Source organism: Syngnathus acus, chromosome 1 (assembly GCF_901709675.1).
Source record: "Syngnathus acus chromosome 1, fSynAcu1.2, whole genome shotgun sequence".
Lineage (NCBI taxonomy): Eukaryota > Metazoa > Chordata > Actinopteri > Syngnathiformes > Syngnathidae > Syngnathus > Syngnathus acus.
The window spans coordinates 17963193-17986028 of NC_051087.1; the positions used below are offsets into that span (position 1 = coordinate 17963193).

At 43.7% G+C, this 22836-nt stretch overlaps 1 protein-coding gene and 1 long non-coding RNA gene across 8 annotated transcripts in view; both read right to left on the minus strand.

Annotated features, from left to right (window-relative positions):
* The window catches only part of kdm2aa (lysine (K)-specific demethylase 2Aa), a 215357-nt gene that overhangs the window by 75912 nt on the left and 116609 nt on the right, over window positions 1-22836 (minus strand). For 4 of the 7 annotated variants that reach the window (XM_037254384.1, XM_037254394.1, XM_037254344.1 and 1 more), the window contains 3 exons: window positions 17127-17264; window positions 12646-12729; window positions 3747-3852 (listed from right to left, as the gene is read on the minus strand). In XM_037254384.1, the coding sequence (XP_037110279.1) occupies window positions 3747-3852; window positions 12646-12729; window positions 17127-17264 (328 nt within the window). The remainder of the gene's footprint in view (window positions 1-3746; window positions 3853-12645; window positions 12730-17126; window positions 17265-22836) is intronic. The other 3 variants (XM_037254353.1, XM_037254367.1, XM_037254360.1) reach the window with 3 other exon arrangements.
* Window positions 207-2698, minus strand: LOC119125028. The gene is made up of 3 exons (XR_005098411.1): window positions 2445-2698; window positions 419-470; window positions 207-357 (listed from the first exon to the last, which is right to left on the minus strand). It is a non-coding gene; the product is annotated as an uncharacterized LOC119125028 (long non-coding RNA).

Below are 22836 nucleotides of genomic sequence, written 5' to 3' on the forward strand. Positions count from 1 at the left end.
CCGTTCGAACTTTCAACTGTTCATCTTTTGCCTACCTATTCCAAAATTTCCCACTTACCAAAAATCCCAAACTTTCACATTTTAAATTCAACCAAATTCTCCAAAATTTCGTTTTTCTACTCTAATTTCTACATTTTTCGACCGATTCAACTCATTCCAACTTTCAACTGTTCATCTTTTGCTTACCATATTCACCCCCATTCACCCCCACTTCCAGTGTGGCGGCCATCTTGGATTGACCCTGAAGTGCGCCCAATGAACCCAGAATGAACCGGAAGTGCCCCAAATCAAACCGGAAGTGACCCCAAATAGACAGGAAGTGACCTCAGGTAAACCGGAAGTGACCCCAAATCAAACCTGAAGTGACCTCACGTAGACCGGAAGTGACACAAATAAACCGGAAGTGCCCTTTTTAAACCGGAAGTGACCCCAAATAAACCGGAAGTGACCTCTGCTAAATCGGAAGTGACCTAAATTAAACCGGAAGTGCCCCAAAAAAAACGGAATTGACCTTATTTCAACAAGTGCCTTAAATGAAACCAGAAGTGACCTAAATATAACATTTACTCTAACTTTTACAATTTTTGTCCGATTCAACCCGTTTCAACTTTTGAACTCCAAAGTGAACCTCTTGAACCTGTAGTTTTCGTTTTGTTCTCAATTTCAAAAATTTTTGGGCGCAATTTTTTAAAAATATTTCCATTCATTCTCTATGAGGCATTCAACATTTGCTCTAACTTCTACATTTTTGAACCTATTTGACCCGTTCTAACTTTTAACTGTTCATCTCTTTCCTACCTATTTTCATTTCAATTTTGAAATTTACGCCAAATTCTCCAAAATTTCGTTTTTCAACTCTAATTTCTACATTTTTCAACCGATTCAACCCGTTCCAACTTACAACTCTTCATCATTTCCTACCCATTCCACAACTTCCCACTTACCAAAAATGACAAGTTTTCAATTTTCTACATTTCTCAAGTAACTCGTTTCAACATCATTCGGCAGCATTCCCCAAGAAGTTATTCATAGTCTTCGCCTTCACACGCAATTTCTCCAGAAATTGCAAATTCTAGTTGTGTGAAGGCGATGGCCTTCACACATGTTATTCTACACCATTCACTTTATTATATTTTATTCCCGTCACTTTTTTGTCCCGCTTCTTCTTCCACATAATTCATCCGATTCACTCCATTCCACTTTTGACGTATTCCAAATATTCACGAGATGAGCGCTTCCATTTTTCTCGTTCCGCAAATTTTCCGTTTTCGCATTCTTAATGGCACATTCGACATTTCACATTTACGTCGTTCCAATTTGAAATTCACATCATTCACCACATTCGAATCACATTCGGAAGGATTCTCGACATTCACAAAATTGCCAAATTCAGAAATTTCACGTTTTCACGTTTAAAATTTCGACAAAATTTCACAAAATTTCGTTTTTCACCTGTAATTTCTACATTTTTCAACCGATTCACCCATTCCAACTTTCAACTGTTCATCTTTTGCCTACCTATTCCACAACTTCCCACTTACCAAAAATTCCAAACATTCAAATTTGAAATTCAACCAAATTCTCCAAAATTTGGTTTTTCTACTCTAACTTCTATGTTTTTAACCGATTCAACCCATTCCAACTTTCAACTGTTCATCTTTTTTATACCTATTCCACAACTTCCCACTTACAAAAAATTCCAAATTTTCAAATTTGAAATTCAACCAAATTCTCTACAATTTGGTTTTTCTACTCTAATTTCTACATTTTTCAATCGATTCAACCCATTCCAACTTTCAACTGTTCATCTCTTGCCTACCTATTCCACAACTTCCCACTTACCAAAAATTTCAAATTTGAAATTCAACCAAATTCTCCAAAATTTCGTTTTTCTTCTCTAATTTCTACATTTTTCAACCGATTCAACCCATTCCAACCTTCAACTGTTCATCTTTTTTCTACCTATTCCACAACTTCCCACTTACAAAAATTCCAAATTTTCAAATTTGAAATTCAACCAAATTTTCCAAAATTTCGCTTTTCTACTCTAATTTCTACATTTTTCAACCGATTCAACCCATTCCAACTTTCAACTGTTCATCTTTTGCCTACAACTTCCCACTTACCAAAAATTCCAAATTTGAAATTCAACCAAATTCTCTGAAATTTCGTTTTTCTACTCTAATTTCTACATTTTTCAACCGATTCAACCCATTCCAACTTTATTCACTTTGTTCACCTTATGCTTACCATATTCACCCCCTTCACCCCCACTACCACTATGCATACACAATTCGACCCTTGACCCCCACTTCCAGTGTGGCGGCCATCTTGGATTGACCCTGAAGTTCCCCCACTGAATCCAGAATGAACCGGAAGTGCCCCAAATCAAACCGGAAGTGACCCCAAATAGACCGGAAGTGACCTCAGGTAAACCAAGTGACCCCAAATCAAACCGGAAGTGACCTCACGTAAACCGGAAGTGACACAAATAAACCGGAAGCGACCTATTTAAATCGGAAGTGACCTCAGGCAAACCGGAAGAGACCAAAATTAAACCGGAAGTGCCCCAAATAAACCGGAAGTGACCTTATTCCAACAAGAAGTGCCCTAAATGAAACCAGAAGTTACCTTAATATAACATTTGTTCGAACTAGTTTTCGTTTAATACAATCAGAGGACATTACGTTTTACGTCAATCGGGGCGGTAAACTAATCAGACTGGATGTAACACTTAGAGGACGTACCTCCACCGCCATTGGCTTCTGCCACACAGAGACATGATATACAGGCACCTGTTTGCTTACGTTTACGTACGTTTACGTTTGCTTATGTTTACGTTTGCTTTCGAGGCACAATCAGAGGACTGGACATGACACGTAGAGAAATACGTACTTCCGCATAGATAGAGACATGCTTACGAGGCACAATTCAAGCTTCCTGGAAAGCCGGGAACATTGCCGAAGAGCAACGTGATGACGAGACAATGACGAGGGATGGCGAACTTGCCCAACTGTTTAATTTGGATACAGAAGATGAGGATTTGGACGGATTTGTGTGTGAATATTGATCAACAATAATGTGAGTACAGTAGAGTACATGGTTGAACAGTAGAATAAAGTACAACCGAACTCACTTTCTTGCTCCGGTGACGTTTTGTTTTTGTTTACCGTAAATCATGGCATGCATGCGCCCTATGATGCAGTGCGCCCTATGTGTGTGTTATATACAGTAATGGCACACATAACTGAGACTGCGCCTTTTAGTACGGTGCGCCCTTTGGTCAGAAAATACGGTATTTGTCCCCCGACCTCACAGGTTTCAAACTCAAGGCCCGGGGGCCGGATACGGCCCGCCACATCATTTTATGTGGCCCGCGAAGGTAAATTGTGCATCAAATTCGTGTGTCATTACGAGAATTGCAAATTGTCTACACTTCTAAAAATATCTTTTTTTTTTATATTTGACCAGTTTTTACTAGTCTAATTTGAAAACGAGTTATTTGTCAGTTTGTTTTGAACCTTATACTCTATATAATATGAGATGCTCATACATTTATTTGGGTTGACAGTCACAATGGCCCTCCGATAGAAACTATGACTACAATGCGGCCCGCGAAAAAAATGAGTTTGACACGTTAGGTTGACAATCGCATTTAGGTAGGGCCTACCTAAATGCGATTGTCAACCTAACGTGTTACAGCTACTGAAGCAGACAAGACTTGTTCACTTGGTGATGGCACAAACCTTCATCCTCGTCATCATCGCTGGAGTCATCGCCATCATGACAGTGTCTCTGCTGTCGTAATATCTTCGCCATGCGGGCATCCAGCAGAGAAGAACATTTGCGCTGCTAGGAATGCATGAAAAAAGGTAAAAGAAATTAGAAAAATGACATTATGTCTAAAATTAGAAAGGTAAAGCACACTTAAGATGTGACTATTAATATTCACACGCACACACACAAATATATATATATATATATATATATATACAGTCAAACCTCGGTTTTCGACCACAATCCGTTCCAGAAGGCGGTTCGACAAGTGAATCGGTTGAATTCCGAATCAATTTTTCCCATTACAAATAATGGAAAAAAATTTAATCCGTTCCGAGACTTAAATAACGCCTTTTTTAAGTATTTTTTCATTTGTGCATTTTTGTCCGATCTCGCAACTGCAGCGCACCGCCGAACGCGCAACCGTAGCGCCCCGCCGACCGCGCAACGGCACCGCGCTGGTCGCATTATTGTGACAGAGCCGTCGCTGAAATTTAGAAAATAATTTTAAAGTCCCGATGTACTTTCTACAATTTAAGTGGATCTCAGTGCGCAGGGAGTGTGTGTGTGTGTGTGCGTAAGTGCGTGTGTGTATACATACAGTGCCTTGCGAAAGTATTCGGCCCCCTTGAACCTTTCAACATTTCGCCACATTTCAGGCTTCAAACATAAAGATATAAAATGTTAATTTTTTGTCAAGAATCAACAAGTGGGACACAATCATGAAGTGGAACGAAATTTATTGGATAATTTAAACTTTTTTAACAAATAAAAAACTGAAAAGCGGGGCGTGCAATATTATTCGGCCCCTTTACTTTCAGTGCAGCAAACTCACTCCAGAAGTTCAGTGAGGATCTTTGAATGATCCAATGTTGTCCTAAATGACTGATGATGATAAATAGAATGCACCTGTGTGTAATCAAGTCTCCGTATAAATGCACATGCTCTTTGATAGTCTCAGGGTTCTGTTTAAAGCGCAGAGAGAACCATGAAGACAAAGGAACACACCAGGCAGGTCCGAGATACTGTTGTGGAGAAGTTTAAAGCCGGATTTGGATACAAAAAGATTTCCCAAGCTTTAAACATCTCAAGGAGCACTGTGCAAGCAATTATATTGAAATGGAAGGAGTATCAGACCACTGCAAATCTACCAAGACCCGGTCGTCCCTCCAAACTTTCATCTCAAACAAGGAGAAGACTGATCAGAGATGCAGCCAAGAGGCCCATGATCAATCTGGATGAACTGCAGATAACTACAGCTGAGGTGGGAGAGTCTGTCCATAGGACAACAATCAGTCGTGCACTGCACAAATCTGGCCTTTATGGAAGAGCGGCAAGAAGAAAGCCTCGTTTAAAGTTTGCCACAAGCCACCTGGGAGACACACCAAACATGTGGAAGAAGGTGCTCTGGTCAGATGAAACCAAAATCGAACTTTTTGGCCACAATGCAAAACGATATGTTTGGCGTAAAAGCAACACAGCTCATCACCCTGAACACACCATCCCCACTGTCAAACATGGTGGTGGCAGCATCATGGTTTGGGCCTGCTTTTCTTCAGCAGGGACAGGGAAGATGGCTAAAATTGATGGGAAGATGGATGGAGCCAAATACAGGACCATTCTGGAAGAAAACCTGTTGGAGTCTGCAAAAGACCTGAGACTGGGACGGAGATTTATCTTCCAACAGGACAATGATCCAAAACATAAAGCCAAATCTACAATGGAATGGTTCACAAATAGACGTATCCAGGTGTTAGAATGGCCAAGTCAAAGTCCAGACCTGAATCCAATCGAGAATCTGTGGAAAGAGCTGAAGACTGCTGTTCACAAACGCTCTCCATCCAACCTCACTGAGCTCGAGCTGTTTTGCAAGGAAGAATGGGCAAGAATTCCAGTCTCTCGATGTGCAAAACTGATAGAGACATACCCCAAGCGACTTGCAGCTGTAATTGCAGCAAAAGGTGGCGCTACAAAGTATTAGCGCAAGGGGGCCGAATAATATTGCACCCCCCACTTTTCAGTTTTTTATTTGTTAAAAAAGTTTAAATTATCCAATAAATTTTGTTCCACTTCACGATTGTGTCCCACTTGTTGATTCTTGACAAAAATTAAAATTTTATATCTTTATGTTTGAAGCCTGAAATGTGGCGAAATGTTGAAAGGTTCAAGGTGGCCAAATACTTTCGCAAGGCATATATATATATATATGTATATACACACATACAGTGGAGCCTCGGTTTTCGAACGTCCCGGTTCTCGAACAAATCGGTATTCGAACGTCCCGTTTCTCGAACAAATCGGTATTCGAACAAAGAAATCGAGATTTTTTTGCTTCGGATGTCGGACGAAAATCATTTGTCGAACCTCGCGAGATGAGCCGAGAGGACCCGCATGCCAACTGACTTCATTCGTTATTACGTTCTCGTTACTCTGAGGATTGCATCAACTCTAATCATGCCTCCAAAGGAAGCAAGTGGGAGTAGTAAAGCCATCCTAAAACACAAAGACGCTCCTAACGTAATGCGACACTGAGCGCCCGGCGCGCTGCGGTTGCGCGATCGGACCAAATTAAGCTCCCTGCGCACTGATGTCCACTTAAAAAAGGTGTTTTTTGGCTTGGAACGGATTAATTTTTATTCCATTATTTGTAATGGGAAAATATGATTCGGAATCTGAACGATTCACTTCTCGAACAGCCTTCTGGAATGGATTGTGTTCGAAAACCGAGGCTCCACTGTATATATATGTCAAAGTCAAAGTCAAAGTCTGCTTTATTGTCAATTGTTTCACATGCCAAGACACAAAGAAATCGAAATTACGTTCCCACTATCCCACGGTGACAAGACATAGTACACAATATACATACAAGTAAACAACACCAAAAAAAATAAAAACAAGAAGGCACAAACAATGAATAAATATGAGTGATGAATAAATAATAAATAAACAAATAACATAATAAATAAGAGGAGCAAAAATGGAGCAAGTGTGCATACAGCAGACAGTCAGAATATAGCGCAAAAGTACAGGACGCTACGCAGAAGGGGGGAGAGAGTTCAGGATCCTAACAGCCTAGAGTATGAAGCTGTTTGTGAGTCTGGTGGTGCGGGAGTGCAGGCTCCTGTACCTCTTCCCAGAGGGCAGAAGATCAAACAAAGAGTGAGCGGGGTGACTCACATCACTCACAATCGCGGTCGCCTTGCGGGTGAGACGGGAGGTGTAAATGTCCATCAGGGAGGGGAGTGAAGCACCAATAATCTTACCAGCCGTGTTCACTATGCGCTGCAGGGCCTTCATGTTGTATTCAGCGCAGCTACCACCCCAAACAGCGATACAACTGGAGAGGACGCTCTCAATGGTGCCACGGTAGAATGTAGTCATGACCGCCGGAGGAGCACTTGCTCGCCTGAGTTTCCGCAGGAAGTACAGGCGACGCTGAGCTTTCTTCACCAGTGATGCGGTGTTGGTGGACCAGGAGAGATCCTCACTGATGTGCACCCCCAGGAATCTGGTGCTGCTATCTCTCCACCACAGCACCATCGATGGTCAGCGGCAGGTGTTGGGTGTGACCCTTCCGGAAGTCAACAACAATCTCCTTGGTCTTGTTGACGTTCAGCAGGAGGTTGTTGTCCCTGCACCACGTGGTCAGAAGGTCAACCTCCAACCTGTATTGAGTCTCGTCGCCCTTGGTGATGAGACCCACCAGAGTCGTGTCGTCAGCAAATTTCACTATGCGGTTGTTGCTGTAGGTTGCAGTGCAGTCATGCGTCAGCAGGGTGAAGAGCAGCGGACTGAGCACGCAGCCTTGGGGGGCCCCCGTGCTCAGCGTGATGCTGGCGGAGATTTTGTCGCCAACACGTACCACCTGAGGCCTCTGACAGAGGAAGTCCAGTAGCCAGTTGCAGAGGTAGGTACTGAGGCCCAGCTTGTCGAGTTTGCAGATGAGTCGTTGTGGCACAATGGTGTTGAAGGCAGAACTGAAGTCGACAAACAGCAATCTCACATACAAGTCCCTTCTCTCCAGGTGGGTGAGGGCCGAGTGGAGGGCAGAGCAGATGGCATCCTCAGAGGACCGTTTGGCTCGGTACGCAAACTGGAAGGGGTCTATGGTGGGGGGGAGAATATGTACTCACTTTTGTGAGATATTTATATATATATATACATATATACCGTATTTTTCGGACTATAAGTCGCGTTTTTTTCATAGTTTGGGTGGGGGGGCAACTTATACTGAGGAGCGACTTACATGTGAATTTTTTCATAAATTTTCAAAATTAAAAAAAAAAGTGAAACCGCGATGTACCAAGGGATTACTGTAATTTAAATTTCAAGTGACGTCAGCAGCGTGGCGGTTGTTTACATAGAGGACAAAGATTTGATCACGGGATGACGATGATGACGAAGGGCCCCACGTACTACCGGCATCATTAGCGGCTTTGTTTGTAAATGACACGGAGGACGAAGAGTTTGAAGGATTTAATGATTTGGAGTGACACAGAAGGTTTGAAAAACTATTATGGCTTTTACGCACGCCCAGTCCTACTCTATGGAGCTCTCTTTCACCTCCGTGGATGGAAGTCAGGGACCGGCCCTCGGCCGGGTGGCTGTCCGGGGACAGTGGATGGGGCTCTGACATGGCATTTACGCACGCCCAGTCCTACTCTACGGAGCTCTCTTTCACCTCCGTGAATGGAAGTCGGGGGCCGGCGCTCGGCTGGGTGGCTGTCCGGGGACGGTGGATGGGGCTCGGACATAGCTTTTACGCACGCCCGGTCCTATTCTATGGAGCTCTCTTCCACCTCCGTGGCTGGAAGTCCCACCTCCGGGGATGGAAGTCCACGCCGCCACACGCCTGGAAGTCGACGCCGGTGCTTGGGGCCGTGTGGCGGTGAACTATTTATGTTATAGTTATTTGATATATTTTATTTCGTGTAGCAACTTGTATATGTTTTTATCGTTACAGTTCAGTAGTTGTTAGCTCGTTGAACTCTTGTTTTGTTAAATAAAGAGCCGTTTACCAAACCCAAGTCTTTCCTTGTACTTTGTTAACGCTACAATATAGTTATATACTAGATCTGTGGAATAACGACGAGGCTGACGTCAGGGCGCACGCGCGGCGTTGTTGACAAAGGACGAGGAATTTGATCGATGGATTTAATGATTTGGAGTGACATAGATGGTTTGATAATATTATTGCTTGTATAATAGTTATTTGATATATAATTTATATATCATTATATGGGCCTGTGGAATATTGTGAAGTGCAAGCGCCGTCAGCGGCACGCACCCATTGTTGACATAAAGGACGATCGATGGATTTAATGAATTGAAGTGACAGATGGTTTTATAAATGTGTCATGGGACAACACTGAAGAAATGACACTTTGTGACAATGTTAAGTAGTCACTGTAGAGCTTGGATAGCAAAGTAAATTTATTATTACTTCAAAGTAACACAAAATACAACAATGAATGTGTAAAATGCTGGCAACAAAAGTGAGTACACCCCAACTGAAAATGTAGAAATTGGACCCAAATGTCAATATTTTGTGTGGCCACCATTATTTTCCAGCACGGCCGTAACCCTTTAAGGCATGGAGTTCACCATCGCCGCTGGAATCCTCTTCCACTCTTCCATGATGACATCACGGAGCTGGTGGATGTTGGAGACCTTAAGCTCCTCCACCTTCCGTTTGAGGATGCCCCACAGATGTTCAATAGGGTTTAGGTCTGGGGACATGCTTGGCCAGTCCATCACCTTCACCCTCAGCTCCTTTAGGAAGGCAGTGGTCGTCTGGGAGGTGTGTTTGGGGTCGTTATCATGTTGGAATACTGCTCCGCGGCCCAGTTTACGGAGGGAGAGGATCATGCTCTGCTTTAGTATTCCACAGTACATGTTGGCATTCATTGTTCCCTCAATGAACTGTAGCTCCCCAGTGCCAGCAGCACTCATACAGCCCCAGATTATGACGCTCCCACCACCATGCTTGACTTTAGGCAAGACACACTTGGCTTTTGTACTCCGCACCTGGTTGCCGCCGCACACGCTGGACACCATCTGAACCAAATATGTTTATCTTGGTCTCATCAGACCACAGGACATGGTTCCAGTAACCCATATCCTTAGTTTGCTTGTCTTCAGCAAACCTTTTGCGAGCTTCCTTGTGCATCTTTTTTAATAGAGGCTTTTTCCTGGGACGACTGCCATGCAAACGGTGTCCAGCGTGTGTGGCGGCTATTTTATTTAGGCCTCTCACCAGCAGGCCTGCAGTTCATTTTCTCTTTTGTTACAGTGTACTGTCTTTGTTACTTTGCCTTTGATGACTTATCTTGTTGCACTTATTGGTTTCTTTTGTTGGCACCGTTGGGAGTGGCAGCCTTTTCTCTGAGCCTGTTAAGTTTGCAATCGTGCCATCTGTATGTCTTTTATCAGTCTGTCCATCCTCTCGTCCGTCCATCCATCTCGTCTAGTGGCTGTGCCGGCAAGATGTTGCGCTGAGCACCGGACTCTTGCCGGACTTGAAGTCTACCAGAAGACTTTGGCGGGATATGGAGTCAGTAACAAGGAACAGCTTGTTGTTGGCATTTCCCCTGGCCCCTAGAAATTTCAGATTTGGAACAGCAAAGCTAACATGGAGAGAACACAACCCGTAGTGAGGTTAGTGGTGGGCTAATGGCAGTGGTTGATGTGTCTTCCTCGGATGTTAACGGGGCCCAGGTGTCTGTCTTGGAAATCATCACGTCGACAAACTGTTGAACATTAGCCAGGATAGCCCTGTCAGCTTCCACAGCGAGCACACAGTAGTTTGTGTTGGAATATCCTTTCCATCAATTCAAATAGTTTGCCGTCACCAAGGTCATTGAGGTGCAGCAGTAGATCTGTTTTCTCCAGTTCGGACAGTCCAAAGAGTCTCAAAAGGAAGGACTTCAGCGCTATTTTGCCGATAGCGGTTTGAGCATCCAGCAGCGCTGTGTTTGAGGCACCACAGTTATTCGTCTCAGGTGCTGTGATGTGCTGAAACGCGGTCATTCGGGCTATTTCATCGTTGCTACGTAGATGCTTGCATTAAAATTCATCATTTTTGCTCGCGTAAGGATTATCAACTGTGGAGATGTGGGAAATAATGAGACGAGGAGACAAAGAAATAAAAGTCGCTTTGCTTGCGCTCCAGGCACCTAATTGTTAAAGATGTCCGGACTGAACAAGGGAAAAGAGCGTTCAGTTTTGCTGCCCCATCAATATGGAACTCTTTCCAGAATGACTTGAAACTGTTAATGCTTGTTTGATCTGCAAGGTTTCACTCTATCATGGTTGACACGGACTGTGAGGCCATGAAAGAATGTTTGTGTTTTTAAATTGTTATTGTGATTCCAACTGTTGCAACTTAAGACATGATCCATCTTTGTTTTTTTATTTTATTGCTTTTTTCTACTTTAACATGTGTTCTGTCTCTTACCTATATACAATGGTTGACGCGCGCTCACAATCTTTTGGGCAGGTCTCCCTTGTAAAAGAGATTTCGATCTCAATGGGTTTTTTACCTGGTCAAATAAAGTCAAAGTCAAAGTCAAAGTCAGCTTTATTGTCAATCCCTTCATACGTCAAGACACACAAAGAAACCGAAATTCCGTTTCCTCCATCCCACGGTGACGAGACATACAAGTAGGCGACACAAAACAAAAACAAGTAGGCACAAACCATAAATAATAAATAATAAATAAAATAAAATGAGCGATGAATAAAAACAGACCAATAACCCATTGAATATATATATAAAATAAAGGTTATTATTATAAATAGAGGTTATTACTAAATCCCTGGATGTAAATCTTCATTCAAACACAAAGACTGAACCCCCTGCAGTGTGATTTTGACTCGAAGGCAAGTCATGTCTCATACAAAACTGAACTCTTCACATCTCAAAGAACAAACTACCTCATTCAACTCTGATCCCTGTAATTTCTTTTAGCAAAGAAGAGTCATTCTACCACCACGCCTTGAAAAACAGGTCAATGTCTATTCCTTGTGGGTCACCACAACAAGAGTTGCTTTGAATCTACTGAATTATTTATCTGAACAAAGTAACACTTCAGTCGTGCGTATGCCACAGGCGTACTCGAGACTTTCCAAAATTAGCCTTGTTTGTATGAGTGGTCCTTTCTTATTCACCAGGGAACAACAAACAGCACACCCGTCTACCACGAGGTGCGCAAATACTTTGCCAAGACAATCTATGGGCACCGCTACGGACTGACTACTAGTCAAAGTCAAAAGTCAAAGTCTGCTTTATTGTCAATTTCTTCACATGCCAAGACACACCAAGAAATCGAAATTACGTTCCCACTATCCCACAGTGACAAGACAGAGTACACAATATACATACAAGTAAACAACAACAAAAAAAATAAAAACAAGGAGGCACAAACAATGAATAAATAAGAGTGATGAATAAATAATAAATAAACAAATAACATAATAAATAAGAGGAGCAAAAATGGAGCAAGTGTGCATACAGCAGACAGTCAGAATATAGCGCAAAAGTACAGGACGCTACGCAGAAGGGGGGAGAGAGATGAGCCCAGAGCGTCAAAATGCAAATGTTAAGTACAAAGTGCAGACAAGCCCATATAATATAATTATCAACTGTAATTTTAACCATGAATGTAACAATAATCACCAACACAGTTAACTATGTGAGGCATGCTGTGGACACATTGTAACAACTGCATCAAGCAACTAATCAACAGTTTATATTTAATTTAATTAAAATAACAATGGACTTACATGATGAGTGAACTGCATATGTTTTGTAAACTTGCATTCTCTCTTTATATTGCACACTCATCCTTCTGTTTGTCAGTTGTGTACCTCTGAGTCAGTGATCCCTTGAACACATTTCGGACATTCCCAACAGCTTGGAAGGTCTCTGTTGATAATTCCTTCACCCCGAATCTGCAGTGAAAGAAGAAAAGTTACCGATGTATAATGCTAATGTAAATATTTATTTAATTAATGAATTATAGCTTGATTTTACTGCCTGCAATAAACTCAAATGTCACTGGGGAATACAGCTGTTTGGTTTAAAAAAAACGTCACTTCTAAAGGCCTTTAAAAATCAGTAATGTATGCTACATTCGAGTTTTGATTTTGGCTTTGAATCTTAGAGGTAGGGTGATCAGATTTAGGTTTCTGAAAAAGAGGACACCTTTATTTGGGAGGGGGCAGGGTCATTTTGTTGTTGTTGTTTTTTTTGGGAGGGGTCATCTGTGTCATATGTTATGACACAAATGACATGGTGTCTGTATAGCAATTGCATTTATTGGCCCGAATAACACAAAACAACATATATACAATAACAAAAACATGTTTACACTAACAAACCCTAACAATATGTGTACACTGACATTTTCGAGTTTTATAGTGGTACACTAAGTTGTGTGTCTGACTTCATAAGACCAAGTCGGGTTGTTATGATGCGTCTAGTGTGTTGGTGGAGTGTTGGTGGAGTGCCCAGTGCATGTCACTTCTCTCTGTCAACCCTCACCGCTAGCAGTATGCGAACGGGAGAGCCGAGTGCGTAAGTCTCTCCCTGCCAGTACATAGCCTCTCTAACAGCAAGCCCTATGTAGTGCCTCCACGCGGCGACGCATGGTAACTGGGTACAACACGGACCCAGGCTAAAGTACAAGGTACTCGGAGGAGGTTTGGCCCCTAGACGTGCGGCACGCAGGCCCACCGGTGTGTGGACACGCCCTGGTGCCCACGAACCAGCCCCCAACTATGGGTTAAATAGTACCACTGCCCAGTGGGCTCCTCGGGAGAGGAATGGGCTAAGGGAGTCAACCCCTACAGAAAATCAATTTCCCCCTTGGGTTGGTGTCAGGATGGGCATCCGACTGTAAAAGGTTTTGCTCCAAACATTTTCTCAGTATAGGCACTCTCAACCACGAGATGGCCATGGACCGTCCCCGGTGGAAGAAAGCCATATCGAGAATCCAGTCCAACCCAGCGGCGCCTGGAAAGCGGACTTTAAACCGATAATGATGATATAGTGGTACACTAAGTAAAAAGAGACAAAAGAAATACGGCCATCGGTGCAACATTTGAAGAGAAAAAAAAGAACTCATAAGTCCTCCTTTATTTGCCACAGACACGTAAGTGCCTGCTTTGCATGTCAAGCCCTCAGCTTCATGAGGATCAAGACCCTGGCGAAAGCACGGGAATTCTATTTATTCAACTCGTCTGTGAACGTGCATTTTCGTTTTGGCATTGCTTGTAAACACTCGGTGTAGACTGGCCAGCCCACCCTACTTCGTAGCAAAGTGACTAGATTTGAGGAGAAGGGTGTGACTTATTTGCGAACGATACAGAAACACCTGAAATTGAGTGAAATGGAACGGAGTGGCAATTCTATTGACAATGTACTGTACATGTATTATGTTTGAGGCAGTCCAACAAAATCCCGGACGATTTTGAAATTACCTCCGGACATTTTTTTAGGGCTCAAAAGTAAAGTTAAAGTTAAAATTAAAGTCCCAATGATCGTCACACACACATCTGGGTGTGGTGAAATTTGTCCTCTGCATTTAACCCATCCCCGTGTGATTTTAATCCATCCCCTGGGGGAGAGGGGAGCAGTGAGCAGCAGCGGTGCCGCGCTCGGGAATCAGTTGGTGATCTAACCCCCCAATTCCAACCCTTAATGCTGAGTGCCAAGCAGGGAGGCAATGGGTCCCATTTTTATAGTCTTTGGTATGACCCGGCCGGGGTTTGAACCCACAACCTTCCACTCTCAGGGCGGAAACTCTACCACTAGGTCACTGAGCTGGTAGGACATGTCCGGGAAAAAGAGGACGTCTGGCCACCCCACTTAGAGGTTTTTATTTAATCACACAAATAAGTACATGCATGCATGCATGCATGCACGCACAAAATGCAATTTCATGATGTGCACGTTTGTTCTTTAAAGTTCATTAGTAAACTACAGTGAAAAGAATAGAAAACAATGAGAGTGTATCAGATAAAATAAGAGCAGCTGAAGAACTATCTTTGCACATTTAACCTTCTAAAAATATGGAAATTGGACTCATGGGAGACGTATCATGGACTATCCACTTTTTTTGCTTTTGTATTAATTTTATTGTGTACTTGGAGTCTCCAAGATTGTAGAAACGGGTAATCTATCCCTTCAGGTGCTGCAGAGCTACTTTTTTTTCATCTGATTGTGGAATATTTTTTAGTCCGTTCAGTGTTCTTCGTTTTCTATTATGTATTTTTATCTATTAGATCACATCTGTTGGGGCGGGAATACCAAACAAGGTGTGTGGCAATGGGGGTGTGGCCAAACGGTTTCGAAAATCCCCCGTCTTTATTACTCGGACAGACTTTTGTAGTCCAAACAACTCAAGGATGCCAAAGTGGAGAGATCAAAATGCTCCATTGTCAGATGCATCAATCCATACAACTCATTGCACTGTCCCCCAGCATCAGAACCTCAGAAGTACCTAGTCAAATTTCATTTTTCAAGCAGTGTTCCCACATCTGTGGGCAAAGTCCTGCTTGTTCAAGGATGAGTGTTTCAGAAACATTTTGTCAGTATAGAGAAGGATTCGCCGAAAGACTGTTTCGTTGATGGTTCAGTTCCTTCAATCTATGGAAATGACGGAAACAGTAAAGCGATAAGCTTAAGATGACACAAAAATAATAAACTGTATTTCACTTTCATATTATTGTGTGTCTATGATGCACTTGTTTTCATAGCATTAGCATCAGTGCGTCGGTTAATTTTAGAGCTATGCACTCTGTTTTCTCTTCTTGTGGGTGTATTTTGAGTAGTTGTATCAGATGAATTGCATCGAAGGTTCTGTATTATTCTTGGGGAACACAATGTGTTACCGTATTTTTCGGACTAGTCGCGTTTTTCTTCATAGTTTGGGTGGGGGGGGCGACTTGTACTGAGGAGCGACTTATGTGAATTTTTTCATTGATTTTCAAAATTCTCCAAAAAAAAAAGTGAAACCGCGATGTAGCAAGGGATTACTGTAATTTGAATTTCAAGTGACGCCAGCGGCGCGGCCGGGTGGCTGTCCGGGGACGGTGGATGTGGCACGGACATGGCTTTTACGCACGCCCGGTCCTATTCTATGGAGCTCTCTTCCACCTCCGTGGCTTTTACGCACGCCCGGTCCTATTCTATGGAGCTCTCTTCCACCTCCGTGGATGGAAGTCCACGCCGCCACACGCCTGGAAGTCCACGCCGGTGATTGGGGCCGTGTGGCGGTGAACTATTTATGTTAGAATTATTTGATATATTTTATTTCGTGTAGCAACTTGTATATGTTTTTATCGTTACAGTTCAGTAGTTGTTGGCTCGTTGAGAGCCGTTTACCAAACCCACGTCTTTCCTTGTACTTTGTTAACGCTACAATATAGTTATATACTAGATCTGTGGAATAACGACGAGGCTGACGTCAGGGCGCACGCGCGGCGTTGTTGTCAAAGGACAAGGAATTTGATCGATGGATTTAATGATTTGGAGTGACAGATGGTTTGATAATATTATTGCTTATTATTTATTCATCACTCTTATTATTCATTGTTTGTGCCTTCTTGTTTTTATTTTGTGTTGTTTGCTTGTATGTATGTCGTGTACTATGTCTTGTCACCGTGGGATAGTGGAAACGTAATTTCGATTTCTTTGTGTGTCTTGGCATGTGAAGAGGTTGACAATAAAGCAGACTTTGACTTTGATAATAGTTATTTGATATATAATTTATATATCGTTATATGGGCCTGTGGAATATTTTGAAGCGCACCCGGCCGGCATTGTTGACATAAAGGACGATTGATGGATTTAATGATTTGGAGTGACACAGATGGTTTGATAATATTATTGCTCATATAATAGTTATTTGATATATAATTTATATATCGTTATATGTGCCTGTGGAATATTTTGAAGTGCAACCGCCGTCATAAAGGACAATCGATGGATTTAATGAATTGGAGTGACACAGATGGTTTTATAAACGTGTTATTTATGTAATAGTTATATTAACTCTGAATGTTACGTCAAGCCCGTTCTCAGCTCTTCGTTTGTGTTTATGCCACGTTAGCATACCTATCGTTTAGCCTGTTGTTACTCATTCATGTCTGTTCTTGGTGTTGGATTTTGTCGAATAAATTTCCCCCAAAATGCGACTTATACTCCGGAGCGACTTATATCCGTTTTTTTTCACGTTATTGTGCATTTTATGGCTAATGCGACCTATATTCCGGAGCGACTTTTAGTCCAAAAAATACAGTAAATATAAATATTTGAATTTCAAAAAGAGTGGAAAAAAACTAACATTCTGTACCGTGAGGCAAGCAGGGTGGATTATCTGTGCACAATTCGAACATTCCATCAGAGTAAAGAGCCGATCTCCAGTTTCATCTTGGTTAGGCTCCTTGCATATTTCACAAACAGCAGACAGTGGTAGTCCTGGCTGGAAAGAAAGGGAAAAAAATAAATCAGGTTTATATGACAAAATTTCTGAACAGAAATAAACCAATACCATTTTTTTGGCCCAATCCTGATACCAAATATTAGTAGCAAAGTAGGCCAATAACCAATACAGCTAAAGCTCAATTTTACGCGAACTTTGGGGTCTAGAATTTGGGAATTGCGTTAACCCCGAAAGAGCGTCGTATAGAAGGTCTTGTTTTTTCAGATAGGCGTGTTTCTAGGCAGCCGAGGGGATCCTTTGTTTCGTTAATTTATGTCAGGCGTGTTGTTCGGCAGTCGAAGGGGTCCGTTTGCCGTCCGTCACCTTCAATGCTCCCCACACAATAAAGTCTGTTGACATTTTATTAAAAGAAAACCAATACGCAGATGACAATATCAGGCGGATTGAGTAAGTCATTTTGATGCTATGTGAATTAGATGGACACGAGAATAAAGCAGCCACTTGTGAGTGACCATATGGACGAGGTGCTTCTACAATGTTCCCCCTTTCCGAATGAAAAACAGTCCAAGCTATCACTAACACTGTAACAAAGCAATCATAAAAATCAAACAGCCCGACTACTCCTTATGAAACGCCTTCAAATTGGTCACAGAAATTCATCAAATCACTGGCACTAAGGTTTATGCGTTGGTTGGTTGGTCGGTAGGTCTGTCAGTTGGTAAAGTGTCACTAGCTGGTATAGTTTGTCCCAATTCTTTATCTTTAATGCTCGCTATGCTAATAGTAATTACCAGGTGGCTGCCTTCTCAGTTTAACTAATGTGTGCAGAATGATCGAGACACAGCTGTGGAGCCATCTCTGCGAAATTATGGAAGAAGGTCTAACCCCCACCCCCAAGGTCCCTATTCTTATACTACTCTTGGCTGCCGTGGGTGGGTAGGTAGGTGGGTGGGTGGTTAGGTAGGTTTGGGTGGGTGGGTAGGTTTGTAGGTAGGTAGGTAGGTAGGTAGGGGGAGGGAGAGAGAGAGAGAGAGAGAGAGAGAGAGAGAGAGAGAGAGAGAGAGAGAGATAGCATGACGATAGCTTACATGTAACATCATGTTACTTTCTAAACCCACATGCTTGTAAAATTTTGTTTCGATGTGCTCCTTAATATTCCTAGTGCCGCGACCTCCATAGCTGATCATATCTTGACAGAAAATACACAGAACCTTCCCCAGGACATCTACTTTACGGATATGTTCCGTCAAGCACATGGTTACGGACTGTGTTCCGAGTTGTACAATGACGTTACTCTTGAGCCATGCCCATCTGAAGCAGTTCTTGATCCCGTTCGGCTTGTCTATTTCCCTGGCACGATCCTCATGCTGGCGAAAACATTTCCCAAGTAGGCCCTAGATCTATCTAACTAAATAACTCGTCTACAAGTGATGAAAACCCAATCGCAAATTTACATTGTGGCGGTGTAAAAACACTAGTTCTCCGCGTAAGTTAACAAGTGGAAATGATGTGACGAAAGTACGCCAAAATGCTGCCGAAAATAAGGCTGATGTCGCATCACTGCTGCCAGTGAGTTAGGTTTACAGAGGCAAGCCGATTTCCGTACTCACAGTTTAACTAATTTTGCCTTGAGATGTGCCTAAAGATGCCATCACGGCGGGCGGGCGAATGCTCGCGAGTCACCGAGGCTAACGTTGCCCGGCCAACTGGCCGGCCGCTTCCATACCCCCCCGCCAGAGGCGTAGCCAAGCCGGGGCGAGCCGGTTAGGACTCCCTGCGCCCCGGTTGAAAAAAAATCGAGCTTTTTCGATTCTTCATTTTCAGGCCGTTTTTCTTTCGGTCTTGCGCGAATGTGCTTGCGCTATTCTATGTGCGCGATGTTATCCATTCACCGTTTGCCTCCCGGACCCGGATGTTGTTTTAGCAATCAGCGAACGGCGTGGGTGATGTTCGATTTTTTTTCCTGTGGGCGTGCGCCCCTACTGGAAAAATTCCTGGCTACGCCTCTGCCCCCCGCCCTATATATATATATATAAAAAAAAAAAAAAAATTCTCAACAGATTTACACAATTCACGAAAATGATACTTTCGACGGAAGAAAACCCAGAAATCCACGGATCCGCGGAAAATTCTCATCCCTGATATAATAGACTGCCGCCTTGTCAGCATCAGCCAATCAGCGTAAGGATGTCTTCCTACTTCACACGCAGGCGCAGACCAAGAGGAGGAAATCTCCCTTTCACTGCACAAAGCCCGCTGCATAGTGCAATAATAAACTGAATACAGTACTATTCTGCCCCAAAACCTGCCACCCGAAGCCTCCGCTCATCCAATTCACACCTTCTCCACGTTCCGAAAACCAAGCTGCGCACCATGGGCGACCGGGCCTTCTGCCATACAGCCCCTACACTGTGGAACTCCCTCCCCGACCACCTAAGAGACACACAATTTTTTTGTTCAATGCAAAGAAATGTGTTTGTCCTATCTGTCAAGAGACCATGGCAGTATTCAAAGAATACAATCTGGGTCGACACCACTATGAATTCCGCCCCAAAAATAGTATGATAGTTTGCAAGGCTAAATGCGATCAGACAAACTCCATCCATCCATCCATCCAGCCAGCCAGCCAGCCAGCCAGCCAGCCAGCCAGCCAGCCAGCCAGCCAGCCAGCCAGCCAGCCAGCCAGCCAGCCAGCCAGCCAGCCGTCCATCCATCCATCCATCCATCCATCCATCCATCCATCCATCCATCCATTTATTTTCTGTTCTGCTTTGTCCCCATGGGGGTCGCGGGCGTGCTGGAGCCTATCCCAGTGATCATCGGGCTGTAGGCGGGAGACACCTTGAACCGGTTGCCAGCCAATCGCAGGGCACACAGAGACGAACAACCATTCATCTCAACAAGAAAATGTGAACTGTCAGATGAGCAGAATATATTTGTACTTCAAACTCAGATTAACCAGTCATTCGTTTGGGCTAGCTTTTGCATTGCTCATCTGATAGTGAGCAGCGGTAAACGATTCACGGAATTTGTCAAGGAATGTTTGAATGCTGTTGCAGAAGTGGTATGTCCCGAAAAGAAAGATGTCTTTAATGCCGTGAGTCCGTCGGTGAGTACAATTACTAGAGGGATTGAAGAATGTAAATGTGCAGCTGCAGCAGAAGACGAAAGTCTTTGTCTTTTTTTCATTAGCATTGGATGAGAGCACGGACGTGCAGGACACAGCACAGCTGCTCATTTTTATTTGTGGAATCAGCGCAAATTTTTGAAACATGCGAGGATCTGGCCGAACCCTAACCCTCCAAAGTCTCAACTGGACTACGACGAGAGGATATTTTCGCAGTGTTCCAAACCATAGAAGAGCTGGACCTGTACTGGTCAAAGCTTTCCAGCATCACAACAGACAAAACTCCTAGTATGGTGGGCGTTTCTTGAGGTCGAAGAGGACTCATGAATCGTAATATGGAAGAACGGGGTCGCACGGCCCTGCTACAAGTCCACTGCCTAATTCACCAACAAGCACTGTGCTGCAAAGTCTTGAAGTGGGATTCTGTCATGAAGGTTTTGGTGTCATGTATTAATATCATCAGAGCAAAGGGACTTAAACACAGGCAGTTCCAACAATTCCTGTCTGAGTCAGAGTCTGCGCGTGGCAAAGTGCTGTACTACAGAGAGGTACGATGGTCGAGCCCGGGCAGTTTTGAGGCGTTTTTACGAGCTGCTACCCGAAATTAACACATTTCTTCTGTCAAAAGAAAAAACGGTCCAGAGTTTAATCAACCCAGAATGGAAATGGCACCTTTAACAGATCTGACAGAAATGCTAAATAGCCTGAACTTGCACCTATAAGGCAAAGGCAAACTCATCTATGACATGTATTCCCACATAAAGGCTATTGAGGTAAAGCTAGCACTGCTTTTAGAACAAGTGCAAAAGCACAAATTTGACCGTCACCCTGCTACCCAAAACTTCTCTGCAGAGAAACCAGCGGTCCGGTTCCTAGCTGAAAAATGTGTGGAAGCACTGGAAATGCCAAAGGAGGAGTTCAGTGTGCGATTCCGTTTAACTCCATGTCTATGCAAAAGAAATCTGTCCCTTTTGTTGTCGACATCAATGCAGCCCAGCCTTCTTATCAGTTTGAGTTGGTCAAGTTAAAGAACTGTGACGCCTGAAAGAACCATTCAAGTCTAACAGCCTCAATCACTTTTATGCTGCCCTCCGACAAGACACGTACCCTAACATTAAAAAACACGCAATGAAGATGTCCACATTTTTGACAGTACGTAGATCTGCGAGCATTTCACAAATGAAACACCTGAAAACTCAGATGAGATCAAAATTAACAGACAAACATCTGCATCAGTGTTTGGGACTAGCTGTGACTAAAACGAAAGCTGACATTTAACTACTCACCAGCCAGATACAGGCCCACAGTTCACACTGATATTTGCTTATTTATAATCCAAGATGGCGGCGCCCCAGTTGGCCGCGGCCGCTACGGGTCTCAACAAACGACGAGTATTTTCACAAAATATGTCGCCTAGGACACTACGAACAACACAAAGTTTAGTTTATCCATCCAGTAGATTAGTGTATGATCGCCAGCGCCTGCTGGAGGTACGGTCATCAAGTGTTTTCGGACTCGTAGCCACAACTACCCTAGTCTGTTTGCGTAGCCTCGGAGTGCTTAGGGCGCTAGCCCCAGAAGCTCACGACGCAGCGGGCTCGCCGGGCAGCACACGCCGGAGGAGGAGTAAGCGTAGGCGGTGTGACCGGCGGCGAAAGCGCGGCTGTCGAGGTGGGCTAACGGCTAAGCTTAAAGCTAACCCCTACAAACCGCCGCTTCCATCCATCTTCCTCTCCAACATCCGCTCACTGGATAATAAAATGGACCATCTAAAACTGGAACTCTCTTCAAAGAGGGAAGTTAGAAACTGCTGCGCTCTCATCCTGACGGAGACATGGCTGAACTCATCAATGCCGGACAACGCCGTTAGCCTGGAGGGGCTCGCTACATTCCGCGCCGACAGAAACAGCGAGCTAAGCGGTAAATCCCGAGGAGGTGGGCTGTGTGTCTACATCAACAACAACTGGTGCAAAAATGCTAGATCTGTCGCCAGCTTCTGCTCTTCGGACATCGAGCTTTTGACTGTTAACTGCAGACCCTTCTACCTGCCCAGAGAGTTTACTGTTGTTAGCATCACGGCTGTGTATGTGCCTCCCAGCGCTAATACTAAAGAGGCCATGAGTGTTCTCTATCGGACAATCAGTGAGCTGCAATCCACGCACACAGAGGGGGTTTTCATCATTGCTGGGGACTTCAACCAGGCTAGCATGAAGACTATTCTCCCTCATTTTTACCAACACGTGGATTTTCCAACTCGGGGAGAGAACACTCTGGACTTGGTTTACACCAATATAAAGGATGCATTCAGAGCAGCCCCCCGCCCCCACCTCGGCTCTTCAGACCACCTATCTGTTATGCTAATCCCTGCATACAGGCCCCTGCTGATCAGAGCAAAACCCACAGTGAAGCAGGTGAGGGTGTGGTCTGAGGGGGCCATGGAGGCACTCCAGGACTGCTTTGAGTGCTCTGACTGGGACATGTTCA